The following is a 13,535-nucleotide window of genomic DNA, read 5'->3' as shown; positions in this document are numbered from 1 at the left end:
TGTTAGACAGAAAAAACAATGCTTTCTCCACACATACAACTAACAGGCCATGCTGGCAGTAAAGATGTGATGATCATTAAACAAAAAACATTGAAGGGTGAAAAATTGAGGGAAAAAAAACATTGCTATTCTTGGATACCACTCTGCAAAAAAATAAACCAACAAAAAAAGTGAATTGTGGCCTGAAGGTGGACCCAGACAGGATTTCTTTAAGATCTTGCAGTACTTGTGTCTGCACAACCTTATCTACTTCACACATCAGAACACATGTAATCCTTCAGGTTTAGGGACATTTGTACATACAGCAGCATGATTTAACAGCAAGTGGGCATTAAAGTCATTATAGTGGATAATATACACGTGTATACATCTCTTATACTGGAAACAATGCAGCCTTGATACACATACTGTTGCCCTGTACCTTGGGCCGTCCATTTTGTACTGAACTGTGTTCTTCATTAACTGCACTGGTTTGAAAAAAGAGAAACCCAGAGGATGAAATGAAGACAGGAGGGTTTTTGCTGAAGAGCATTAGTTTATTTTCCACAGGTTACTTCAGAAACAGGTAATTATGTACAACATCTGGAATGTTGGATAAATGCATATCAATCATCTCACTGTGGCCGTTTCCAGAGAAACCTTAGAAATACTAGCTATACATTAAAACCAGTTCCTCTGCATTGGAATGTATTGCTGGTTTCTTTACCAATAAAAGACACCATTAATTCAATACATTCAGGGGTTTTCTGCAACAGGCTTACTTGGTCTGGTATGACCAGTAGTTTATGGGCGGCGAATGTTTAAATGTAACCTTTAAATGGATATGTTCACTGTTTTAGCATTTATCATTGTCACATATAGGCTCACTTTATGTGTAGCATTTCAAGTATTCAGCTATCACTGATTGTATTAATATGATATAAATGTGACTGTGGTACTAAGCTGTTGCAATTAGCAACAGTCATTAGTGACCTTATAGTATTTTCATAACTCATAATATAACACCACATCAGTTAAACTGAGAGTTTTGTAAATACATTTGGTTCAGGGGGGGAGACGCTGTTTAAGATCGGGGTGTTCATCGGGGTGTTCAATTTGCATGATATCTACTGGATAGAAATCTCAGTCCAGCTCTCAGTTGGATTGTTATGATCACACACAGACGTTTGACAGTAAAGCGAGAGGAAGACTCTCCCACCCTTCCTGCTCCCAGACTTATCCCACCGACTGATAATGAGCAACAGACTAAACGTGTAAAATGAGGTCACGGCTGAGAACAATACTGTCTTACTTTCAACACAGTCTGCAGTCTGAGTTAATGTTACAGTTTCACCCCGCACAGTTTTGTCTTGCTTAATTGGGGAGATGGGATGATTGTGTTTGGAAGAAGAAAAGAGGGCGTCTTACTTGTAGTACTGCAAGTGAGACTGTGGTGCCATCTGTTGGCAAAAATATATCAGTGAATAAAAAGTGAATGAAGTTACAATACTGCCATGATGTGGAGGCTGTCCAGATGGCATACATGCATGATTAGTGTCCCTTGTTTTTAGAAATATGTCGCAAAATGCACCACAGAGTGATCTTCTCACTATGTGCATATAAAGTTGAATATTAATAACAATTCAAAAATAAAACTGTGATTTTATTACTTCACAAAGCAATGAAATCACAGACTGTGGGCTGCTCGGTATCATCCCAGTGACAAATAAAAAGCCCCACATGGTACTCAATTAAATGCGATACATTTGGGATTCATGAATTGTGCAATCTTTGCATGAAGTCGATGGAAGCATGCCGTGATTCAAGTTTAGTTTAGTTCATGTCTACTCGTGTCTACTGCCTTTCTATTCATTATTTTATATCTAAATCAACAACAACACAAATGAAACTGCTGACATGTTTCATTCTTGGTTGAACCTTGTATGTATGCTCTGGGTCAAGATGATGTGAAGTGTATCATCACAGATCATCACACACATCATGGATCTATGGAAACACCTATTGTAAACACACACACACACAGTCCAAACTATTTACATTTACACAATTTACTATAAAATAAAATCTCTCTCACACACGCATGCCTGCGTTAGTGGAGGGGGCGTGGCCGCATAATAGTGACGTCATCGAAAAACGGCCTTTCTGAGTTGCACTTGAACCTAACAAGTTTACCTGCAGCACCTAAAAGATTGAGCTCTCAGAAATCTGATCACCTCGAAAACAAACTGTTGGAGAACTGAGTTGAATACCTACAGCAAACAATACCTGTTGGATACAATGGCTTCCAGTGGACCCCCCGTGTGCAGACCAGTGTGCATCGTCAGACCTACAGGTAAAGATTATTATTTTTTTTTTTTATTTCATGCCAAATGTGTTTATTAATGTTCCTTGAATCCATAAAAGGTCATTTCAGTACAAAATGTGCGTTTAATTAAGTTAAATTGTTGAATATTAAGCTAAAGAATGTTCAGAATTGTAAGCTAGCTAATTACAAAAACTCAGATTTTGAGGCCACTCACAGTTTCTGGTGTAATAACAATAATTATATGTTAAGACTGGACTTTCTTCTTCGAAATAGGTGTGGAATGTGTTAACACATGTGTAGGGACATGAAAACACCGTTATTTTTGTTTGAGGGGATCAAATCGTCGATTTTTGTGTTGGAAATCTCGGAAACAAAATGGCGCCTCCACCATTTTGAGAAATAGAACCTTCCTAGCACCATGGCAAGATAGCACTAACATAAGGAGCATTTGAGAGCTAGCTTCAAGATATTCATTAAAATGCACCAACGGATCAATATTGTTACGAGCCTGAATGAAAGAGATGTAGCGTTAACGTTAGTGAACGTAAATGTCTGACAGTTAATGGACCTAAAAACCAAAGCGTTCAGTCATCTGTCAGTCATGTTAGTGTCATCATAACATTGTGATTTGTGGTTCATGTAGTTTTATCTGTAAAGTGGTTTGTCATGTAGCGGACTAAATAAAATAAATTAGTTTGAGGTGCCAAGATGCACATATTTCACTGTGGATATTTTGCAGAAACGATGTTGTTACTAGCGCCTGAATTAACGGCAGGGACCCACGTTTTGGCGTGTGTAATTGCGTGCGTAATTGTGCACGCGGGTCTCTGGCATCAAACCTTTTGGCTTCATCTCAGTGTTTTTCACAGTTTATTAGAAACTTTAGATAGTATTGGAGGCAGTGTCATCTCTCACTGAATAGAGTCAGAATCACCACAAGGTCCAAACTGATGCAACACGGTTTGTTCTGACTTATAATATAGTAGTCTGACTTTTATTATGGCTATACAATGTGAACAGGGTTGTTATGTAGAATTGTGTTGTGCAAACAAGGGTTAAACTGATCCATTCTTCCCTCACCAAGTAGACAGAAGTACTGTATGCCAAATAACTAAATCTGACTGAATACAACTCCACATCACTTTAGCTCTTTAGCCCTTCATTACTGCTACTGTGCTCTTTAAACAAACGATAACAAATGGATATGATTTGGATCCATTTATCACAATTTAACATGTGTTTATTGCACAGCACCCCATTCAATATGTTCTTTAAGTGAAGAAACAGATGCTATAAGAGCATGATGGAGTATTTGTGTGTAGTATTTTGCAGTGTGTACAGCATGGTACAATGGAGGACAACAGCTTTTACCAACACATCTCTTACAGTACAAGGTTGCATATACACTATGAAGGAGTGGAAAATAGTTTGCGCAAATGTTGTCTGATTGTATTAGTGTATGTGAATGACGTTTTCTGAATCCAGTTCCAAATGTAAGAGCGTTTTTTAAAAGTGCTCGGCTGGTGATAATGTGCACACTGGCCTTTCCCTACAGAATAAGTTTGGACCGTGGCTATGGTCTCACATGGAAATAGCATTTTCATAATTTGCTCCTGATAAATACTGAAATAGTTGCCTTTTGAAGCAGACTAGCGGTGGCTTTGTGTTAGTTGGTGGCTTGTGGATGTGACTTTTTTTAAATAAATGTTTTTCTTCCTACCTCAGTCCGCCCTGATGCCGCCCTTATGCCCGACGACCCGGTCCTTCCTGATTACGAAGACGAGGAGGAAGAGGTTGGCGTTGGTGTGGATCATGTGGACGGGCTTCAGGAGGCTGAGGGTGAGCTGCAGTTCCCACCACCACACTTTGTGATGGAGGGACAACAACAAGGCTATGTTCTTCATCCTGTTTACTACCCTGTTTACTACCCTGTTCCCTACGCTGTTCCTGTCGCTGCTCCTTATGCTTTTGCTGACCCTGCTTTCCCTCACGCTGACCCTTACGCTGACCCTGCTTTCCCTCACGCTGACCCTTACGCTGATCCTGCTTTCCCTCACGCTGACCCTGACCCTGCTTTCCCTCACGCTGACCCTTACGCTAACCCTGCTTTCCCTCACGCTGACCCTGACCCTGCTTTCCCTCACGCTGACCCTTACGCTAACCCTGCTTTCCCTCACGCTGACCCTGCTTTTCGTGATGCTGAACCTTTTGATTATAATGCTTTTGCTGCTGCTTTTGAGCGTATTATTGCCAGGTACAGGTATGGGCTACCTGAAGAGGAGGAGGACCCTGAGATTGATGTCGTCGGACTTGAGGACGAGGACTTTGAGTTTGCAGTTGAGCTCCCTGTACCGGATGTGGAAGACATCGGGCCACTCTCCTTGGAAGATTCTTCAGAAGAGCTCACGGATGCAGCAGTTCCCTCAACTTCTGGCCTCGGCTCCTCCACAAAACGACGCAGGGAAGAGAGCGACGACGAGGAGGAGGCTGCTATGAAGAGACTGAGGTGGTCCGAAGACAGCGACTCGGATTGACTCTACGATGGGACGGGCTGACAATCCTCCCAGAAACGTCATCGGAGCAACCACTGAGTCCACATCGAAGCAGGACCAGTGGTTCTCATGGTAGCCTTTGCATCTGGCAGGGCTGATGACACCCCATGTAGCGCCTTGCACTGGGGCCGTTGGATTGACCCACTTTAACCCTGAGGGCCTCATATCTGCACGCTGGATCAATCAACCTTTATTTCATCCTAAGTGCTGGCGTTTGCGTCTTCAAGGCTGGAGAAAACCCATGTAGCGTCTTGCACTGGGGCTTTTCTATAGTATCTACTCATATCTGCACGCTGGATGGATCAATCCTCCCGGAAATGTCATCGGAGCAACCACTGAGTCCACATTGAAGCAGGACCAGTGGTTCTCATGGTAGCCTTTGCATCTGGCAGGGCTGATGACACCCCATGTAGCGCCTTGCACTGGGGCCGTTGGATTAACCCACTTTAACCCTGAGGGCCTCATATCTGCACGCTGGATCGATCAACCTTTATTTCATCCTGAGTGCTGGCGTTTGCGTCTTCAAGGCTGGAGAAAACCCATGTAGCGTCTTGCACTGGGGCTTTTCTGTAGTATCTCTTCATTTTTTCACAGCTCAACCTTTCTTTATTCTTCAGGGCCGGACTTTGCGTCTGGCTGAGCTAGTGACACCCCATGTAGTGTCTTGCACTGGGGCTTTTCTATGGTATCTACTCATATATGCACGCTGGATGGATCAATCCACCCGGAAACGTCATCGGAGCAACCACTGAGTCCACATCGAAGCAGGACCAGTGGTTCTCATGGTAGCCTTTGTGTGTGGCAGGGCTGATGACACCCCATGTAGCGCCTTGCACTGGGGCCGTTGGATTGACCCACTTTAACGCTGAGGGCCGGCCTTTGCATCTGGCAGGGCAAGGAACCTTTAGCTTGATCGGTGTTCCAATGAGCACAATATTTCTTGTCACAGCACCAGTGGCTCATAGTAGTTGGTCTGCAGTCTGCACAGTGGGGGGTGTGCTTGAATCACACACGTCATGCATCCCCCTCAGTGTCTGTAATCCTCTCCAGGTCAACACTAAAGATATCACTGAAAGCTGATGTGAGAAGAGGAACTTACCACCTGCGCTTGAAAATTGACTGGCACTGCGCTGGACACCTAAATACAGAACATCCAATACGAGCAAACCTCATGAAAACGGGACCAGGGAAACTCCCCAAAGACAGTTTGGTTAAAGTCTGCGGGTTGAAATTGCCTTAATAATATTGCCCAAAAAGGTATAGTAACATTTAAAATATATTAAATTCTTAATTCAATAATTCAAAGATCATTTCTGTTACTAACCATGTTTGTTTTCCCTTTGGCCGGAAAAAGTAAGTAGGAGCTTCTGTTTTGTTGAGAAAGTGACCTAGAATAGTCTACAATATAAAACAAAGTAATATTATGTAACATACCTACAAACTGTATGCTACGTCTATTTGTTCATAATTAATTTCTTATTTGGTCATTCAAAGATTATTTGTCCGTCTTACTTACGATGATTTATTGTTCCCTCTCTTACTCCATCACCGTGGACAGAAAAGGTGAGTCAGAGCTTCTGATTTAGAATCTATAATGTAAAGGCAAAGTTAGAAATAGCTCAATGTATTATAATGTTAATCTGTTTATGCCTTTAGTATGTTTATTTTATAATTTAAATATTGTTTTATTAACCATTCTGTCTCATACTTAACTTTTACAATACTCCACCACCTGAGCTGCTGCTGTTCACCGTGGACAAAAAAGGTTGGTATGAGCGTCAAAATATATTATAAAATATATTAATCATTTACTATCTTTGATTCATGCTGACCCTGATTTCCCTAACGCTGACCCATATGATGGTGACGCTTTTAATGCTGCTTTTGAGTGTATTATTGACAGGTACAGGTGTGGGCTACCTGAAGAGGAGGAGGACCCTGAGATCGATGTCGTCGGCCTTGAGGACTCATCCACAAAACGACGCAGGGAAGAGAGCGACGACGAGGAGGAGGCTGCTGCGAAGAGGCCGAGGTGGTCCGAAGAGAGCGACTCGGATTGACTCTACGATGGGACGGGCTGACATTGTGTTCCCTTTGGCCGGAAAAAGTAAGTAGGAGCTTCTGTTTTGTTGAGAAAGTGACCTAGAATAGTCTACAATATAAAAACAAAGTAATATTATGTAACATACCTACAAACGGTATGCTACGTCTATTTGTTCATAATTAATTTCATTCATTTTCAAAATCATTCAAAGATTATTTGTCCGTCTTACTTACTATATGAATCATTTAGTATCTTTGATTCAATCAATACAATATTATTTGTCTTACCGTTATTTTTATTTCTCTCTCTCTCACTCCACCTCCTGAGCCGCTACCTTTCACGCTAGACTAAAAGACGAGTATCAGCATATATACTTATGTGTAGTTTTATAAACTTAGTTCAGGAACAGGGCCACGCCCAGAACACAGCTCGTTTCCTCTGCACACAGTATTTAAGCACAACGAACCCGTTCACTTCCTCTACGACTCTGTCTTCACATCCCTCCCCCCCAACCCCGTTTTTGTCCTCCTATTTCTCTCTCTCTCTCTCTCTTTTGCAGGATTACAGGAACAACAGGGGACTCTGCACCGCCGGAGCTTCCTAAGAGACGGCCCCCACCCTACAGTCTCCATTCCCCCCGTTGCCGCCAGCCGCCGGACATCAACGGTCCCCCATCGATCGTCTAACCTCCTTTCTACAAACCCTCCTCGTTTCTTCTTCCTTACATCCCTTCATCTCTTCATCCCTACCCCACATCCCTTCATCCCTCTACCCCTACCCTATATCTATTCATCCCTCGACCCCTTCCGCTTCTGGAATCTAACAATCATTCCACTATGCAATAAACCTCTCGAAACTCGTACTGTTATTGACGTGGTCCTTGTTAGTCCTTGTTAAATATATATATATATATATATATATATATATAAAGTAATGTGTGTTATTGTGTAAACACAGAAACACTGAGATAATTAATGAGGACGTTTCTTTATTTACAGATGTTTCCTGGTCATTCTTCTGCAGGATTGTGTGAACTGCTCCGACTCATTTCTCAACTTCACTGGTTTGGTGTTGCATTCAATAAAACACTCAAGTCATCTAAAGTGACACTTTTGTATTGTGAGATTTTCTTTGGTTCAACTTCAGTCATGTTGAGTTCATGTGAAGCTTCTTAAATAGTGAATATAACATGTATAGTGGCTTAAAACAGCTTTGCATCTGTCAACAAGCAGCTACACCGAGTCATGAGGATTACGTTGTAGGACACAGGATTTTAAATCAGTCCATATACAGATCAAAGCATTGCTACATATCCAACAGCTCTGAGAAACCATCAACGGTCAGGGAGGTAAGAAGATGAACACATAAGACGGATTGTAAACACTTCAGGAATAATACCAAGTATTTCATTTGTAATTAAGCATTAAGTTGGGTTTGTCAGACAGAAAAAGCAATGCTTTCTCCACACATACAACTAACAGGCCATGCTGGCAGTAAAGATATGATGATCATTAAACAAAAAACATTGAAGGGTGAAAAATTGAGGGAAAAGAAACATTGCTATTCTTGGATACCACTCTGCAAAAAAATAAACCAAAAAAAAAGTGAATTGTGTCCTGAAGGTGGACCCAGAGGTACCGCCATGCCATTACAAAACAGGTTTATCAGCTATAGGTGGCAATTTAATCTCATGCTCGGCTTTGGTCAGACTGCTTTCAGCACTCATCAGTCTAGTCTCAGTTTGCCAGAATTCAAGAAGACATTTCCGGGGACCACAGGATGCTCGATGCTTCCTCCTGCAGTGCGGAGAGTGTAAGAGGCCCTCAACAGTCTTCTGATGACACAATACAGCACACCAGCTTAAAGAAACAAGCAGGAGGACATTTTACCATCCTAGTCTGTTCCACAAACAGGATTTCTTTAAGATCTTGCAGTACTTGTGTCTGCACAACCTTATCTACTTCACACATCAGAACACATGTAATCCTTCAGGTTTAGGGACATTTGTACATACAGCAGCATGATTTAACAGCAAGTGGGCATTAAAGTCATTATAGTGGATAATATACATGTGTATACATCTCTTATACTGGAAACAATGCAGCCTTGATACACATACTGTTGCCCTGTACCTTGGGCCGTCCATTTTGTACTGAACTGTGTTCTTCATTAAGTCATAAATAAGTCATATTAAAACAAATTCAGTTTATAACAAGGAACACAATTGAAATGTAGGTAACTTTGTATCTGAAATGCACATTTGCACTTCCTTAATTAATGACTTTGACCCTTATCCATTAAAATGGCACCTTTGTGATATAGCTTTGTGGCAAAAAATGACGTCATTTTGGTTGCCATTTGCAGGGGTAGGATTTTCCAGAGCTAACACACTAGTATGAGGTTATGGTCCTTTGCCAGCTTGGCTCGCATGTGGCTTCAACACGTGTGAGGCATTTCTTTGACAGCTACACTACCCAGCCCTCTGGACACTAAAGACAAAGGCCAGACTTTGTTGAAAGCTCTAGCGTGTGCCTGTCTTGTGTGAAGCCAAGCTCACGTGAGGAGGACTTCAAATCACAGATGAGCATATTATACAGTATATCTAAGAAGACTACGAAGCAACAGAGCATCAACCCTTGTCACCGACCAGGACCGAACTGCACACATGTAAATTCACTCCGGACCTATAGGTGGCAGTAATGCAGCTACTGACTCACCACCACCGAAGAAGCTCACGAATCGCACGTGCAACCCACTGTCAACATGGGGGAAAGGAGGCAGACTAAGCAGCTTCTCACTAATTTAACCAAAAAACAGAAGAAACACTTGAAGGAATTCGGGGAGGAGCATCCGTTCCATGATGTGTAAGCAGTGCAGCGAACTTCGGGCAGTTTTAAATGTATAATTAAGCTACTTTTATGTTAGCCAACTAGCTACGTTGCCTTTAGACGACGGTGGTCACAGTCGAGACAGATTCAGTGGGCTATGTGTTAGCTATATGTATACGTTACTAGTAAAAACCAGTGGCGGGCCGTGCATTTTATACCTGGGCCTTCACTGCTGTCTTGCCACCTAATAACCTCATGATGGCGCCACAGCTACGGTTATTTGTTTCTAGGGTGTAACATCACGTATTCGTTTTAAACCGTTCGGTACAAGGCTTACAAACCGAACAATAATACTGGTGCATTTGGAAAATGCAGAAGCTTAAATTGTGGTAAATATAACGTTTTCGATGGACACCGGTCTGTCTGTTTGTTTAGTTTCCGGGTCAGCGTCTGACCCCGGAAGCAAAACAACACGCACAACCTCGCGCTACATTCTCCCGCAGCGTTTAGCTGTTCCCTACTGATTCAAACAGGGCTAAGCAATCGCCACACAATCCCTATTTCTCCAGACCATAATTCTTGTTTGTAAAAGAAAACAGCCCAAACTGATTCAATTATCCGGACCCTAAACCCACGCAGGACGGTATGCTTCGTAATTAACGGACAATGCATATGGTCAAAATCGATGTAATTAACACAATGACAAGAGCTAACTCACAAGAACCGTCACATATATTCACAACAAAGCATGACAAAACAATCCAGCAACGCTCACACTAAAGAGCAAGGGCCATTCAAATATGTTTACATCAGGGAACAAAATAGCTGTTAAATGTTTATATAGCTGTTAAATGTTTATACCTACATCTGTTCTACTTTTTTGCTGCCCTTTTTTCTTATATATTTTTCCTTGTTTATTGTAAAATAGTGTATTGTATGTACATTGAGAGCGGAGTGGAAACGGGAGACAAATTCCATGTATGCGTACGCATACATGGCCAATAAAGCTGATTCTGATTCTGATATCCATAAACGACACAATAGGCAAAATTAACACACTGCAGATATAAAGAAAACAAAAGCAGTTTCACTTAACAAAAGCTGTTCTATTTAAATACAAAGTCCATCCTCTTCTTTGTTTACAAAGAGTTCAATAACTCGGCTGTGCAGTACATCCGTGCGTTTCAGTTCCAGCAAGAGGTCCTTTTCAGTATTTCCCTATTCTTCTTAACTTTTTCAATGTGGAGCTACGTTTCCCTGCGAACTTGTTCGTTGATCTGGAGATCCACTCGGGTCCCTCCAAACGTTTTCAAGAGCACCGTAGCTTGTACGTGTCCCGCCGTACTTTGGTGACGCGTAGCGGTCTTGCTCAGGCAGCTCAGGTTACCAAATCCAGCATGGCTCCATACACCAAGACGTTCAGTCGCAAATAATAAGCATTCCCAGCAATACAATTTGCATCTGTTCTCCGACCCTATCAGCCAGGAATACCGTTCATAGTTTGCGGACTGAAAGTGGCGCACAAATCCTTTTCCTGGCTGGGTCAGGGCTGCTAGCTGTGGGGTTGACCGGCCATTTCTTACTATGTCCAGTTTGTCCGGAAATATCCTTCTTGAGAAAGGCGTTCCCAGTAACTCCGCCACTAAATCAGTTTCTCCTCCTCCTTCCGCCATTTGATGTTCAAAAAAAACAAAGCTAGGTAAAAAAAACTAAAAATGCCATAATTTCTTCCATATCTTTCCACTTGAACTCTGACCGCTAACAACCTAAGTTCTGCTAGCAAGCATAAGTTTCACTTTAGTCACGTGCTCGCCCACTGACCAATCACAGCACACTCTGCACCTGGAGTAATGCTGACGTAGCTATAGGCCGGCTAGCAGGCGCTGACATGTCAAACTAAAGATCTGATTGGTTGAACACTATGACAATCAACAATATCTTCCCCATTCACTTAAACTGCACAGGATGCACTTGAAAGTCTGCAGGCCTCGGGCCTCTGTTCTTACCTAGAGACACAGAGGTGAGATCTGATTGGATAAAAGCTCTACTTAAAACAAGCTGCACTGGAAGCAGAGCAACTGAGGAAGACAGTAGCTGTGCAATGAGAAAATAAGATAATGGGAAAAATATTTTTATATATTATAATACATGTAGTGTATTTAAGAAAAAATATTTAATTATAAAATAGATATAACTTTGTGATTCTGTTTAGGCCAGCAGAGAAGGCCTTGCAGGCCCTGACGGCCCACCACTGTTATAAAGAAAGGGACATACAGAGGTGTTATTCTGAGCTGAGGCTGACTTAGCTCTGTGTAATATTTGAGTGAGTGCAAGAAAATGCTCTTCAAAGAAATGACTGTCAACACATAAAAGCAGTAACTTTAGATTTTTCTGATATTAAATTAATATCCAACCATCTTAAACAACGGTAAACCACCGCTAATTAATCCGCGACGAGACGCTCTTATATATGAATGAAAAACAGTGTTTTCTGGGTCTGTAAGAGGCAGGACACAATTCAATTCAATTTATTTTGTGTAGCCCAAAATCACAAATCACAAATTTGCCTCAGGGGGCTTTACAATATGTATACATGGGACATCCTCTGTCCCGGGACCCTCACTTTGGTACAGGAAAAACACAGAGAGAGACTCAGGGTTTGTTAAAGAAAACCTGCCAGTGAGCAGGTTAGGTTAACATCGTCAGTTAGGAACAGACTCAGAATTTAAGTTACTTATTTTTCTGGAACTTAAAACCCAGTTTCCCTCATCTCAGGGCTTGATGAAACAGGGCCCTGACCACGTATACACTGATATTGATATATCTACAATAAGCTAATATTGTCCAATATATCGTCTGACTGTGTGGCTCTATAATATCATTGGTATGAAAATAACTTATTTTTCGTGTATTATCCCACTATATTATTATTTTTCCATTTATTTTGGAAAGTCAATTTCCATTGGCTTTGAGGAGTAATTTACTACCTGACACTGTTTTTTACACAATATCAAATGTCATCAAATCCACTAAAACAGAAATCTTCCGGATTGACACTTTTGTTAGGAGAATTATGTGTTTTTTAAAGACAAGTGTGTTTCCTGTGTGTGTATCAGTCTGTTTTGAGTGCTTTGAGGGCGGAGACAGTCAGGAGGCAGTGCAGGACCATGGCCCCAATGTCATAGAGCAGCAGCAGCAGTGTCAGACTCCAGCAATAGGCCTGCAGGAGACAATGAAACACATCAAACAACTTTACGTACCCAAGTGATCTCCAATAATCTACGCTGACTCTTTCCATGAGTCCGGGCCATCCACACTTCCTGATCTATTATGTCAGAAATGTGTTGGTGCTGCGCCCATTCATTTCCACCCTTCTATGGTAGCTATGCACCCATTGATTTCTCCTTATCATCATCACCATTCTTCCATCTCGCTCATCTATCCATCAGAAAAAAAACTGATAATAGTAATGACAGATGAGCTGAATGGGGATTGGGGTTGGGGGAACCCCAATCCCCATTCAGCTCATCTGTCATTACTATTATCAGTTTTTTTTCTTCTTCTTCTTTGTCTTCACCCTGAGGAAAGAACGGAGAAGAAAGAAAAGAAAAGTTTGATAACAGCAAACTGACCGCCAGGCGTGCCCGGGGAGGACATATATCATTCATCATTCTGAAGTGATGGATGGAAAGATCGTCCTCACACAGCTCTATGTTGGGTAAGGTGCTGAGGTTGTAGCAGTAGAGGCAGAAGGCAAGCAGCGCCCCCAGCAGGCTAACCGCGTGGCTGCACGCGCAACCTCGAAG

At 41.9% G+C, this 13,535-nt stretch overlaps 1 protein-coding gene across 2 annotated transcripts in view; it reads right to left on the bottom strand.

Annotated features, from left to right (window-relative positions):
* Positions 1-12,241: 12,241 nt before the first annotated feature.
* LOC142949406 (uncharacterized) overlaps positions 12,242-13,535 on the bottom strand; it is a 10,195-nt gene continuing 8,901 nt past the window's right edge. Inside the window, exons 5-6 of one of the 2 annotated variants that reach the window (XM_076091031.1) lie at positions 13,362-13,535; positions 12,242-12,949 (exon numbers count right to left, since the gene is read on the bottom strand). In XM_076091031.1, coding sequence (XP_075947146.1) covers positions 12,842-12,949; positions 13,362-13,535 — 282 coding nt within the window. In that variant the 3' untranslated portion in view covers positions 12,242-12,841. Of the gene's footprint in view, positions 12,950-13,269; positions 13,308-13,361 lie in introns of those variants that run through there. The other variant, XM_076091032.1, reaches the window with a different exon arrangement.

This window comes from Anarhichas minor, unplaced genomic scaffold (assembly GCF_050575085.1).
Source record: "Anarhichas minor isolate MPS153535 unplaced genomic scaffold, ASM5057508v1 ptg000014l, whole genome shotgun sequence".
Lineage (NCBI taxonomy): Eukaryota > Metazoa > Chordata > Actinopteri > Perciformes > Anarhichadidae > Anarhichas > Anarhichas minor.
The sequence above is the reverse complement of the archived record's forward strand: the minus strand, read 5'-3'. Positions and strand labels throughout refer to the sequence as shown.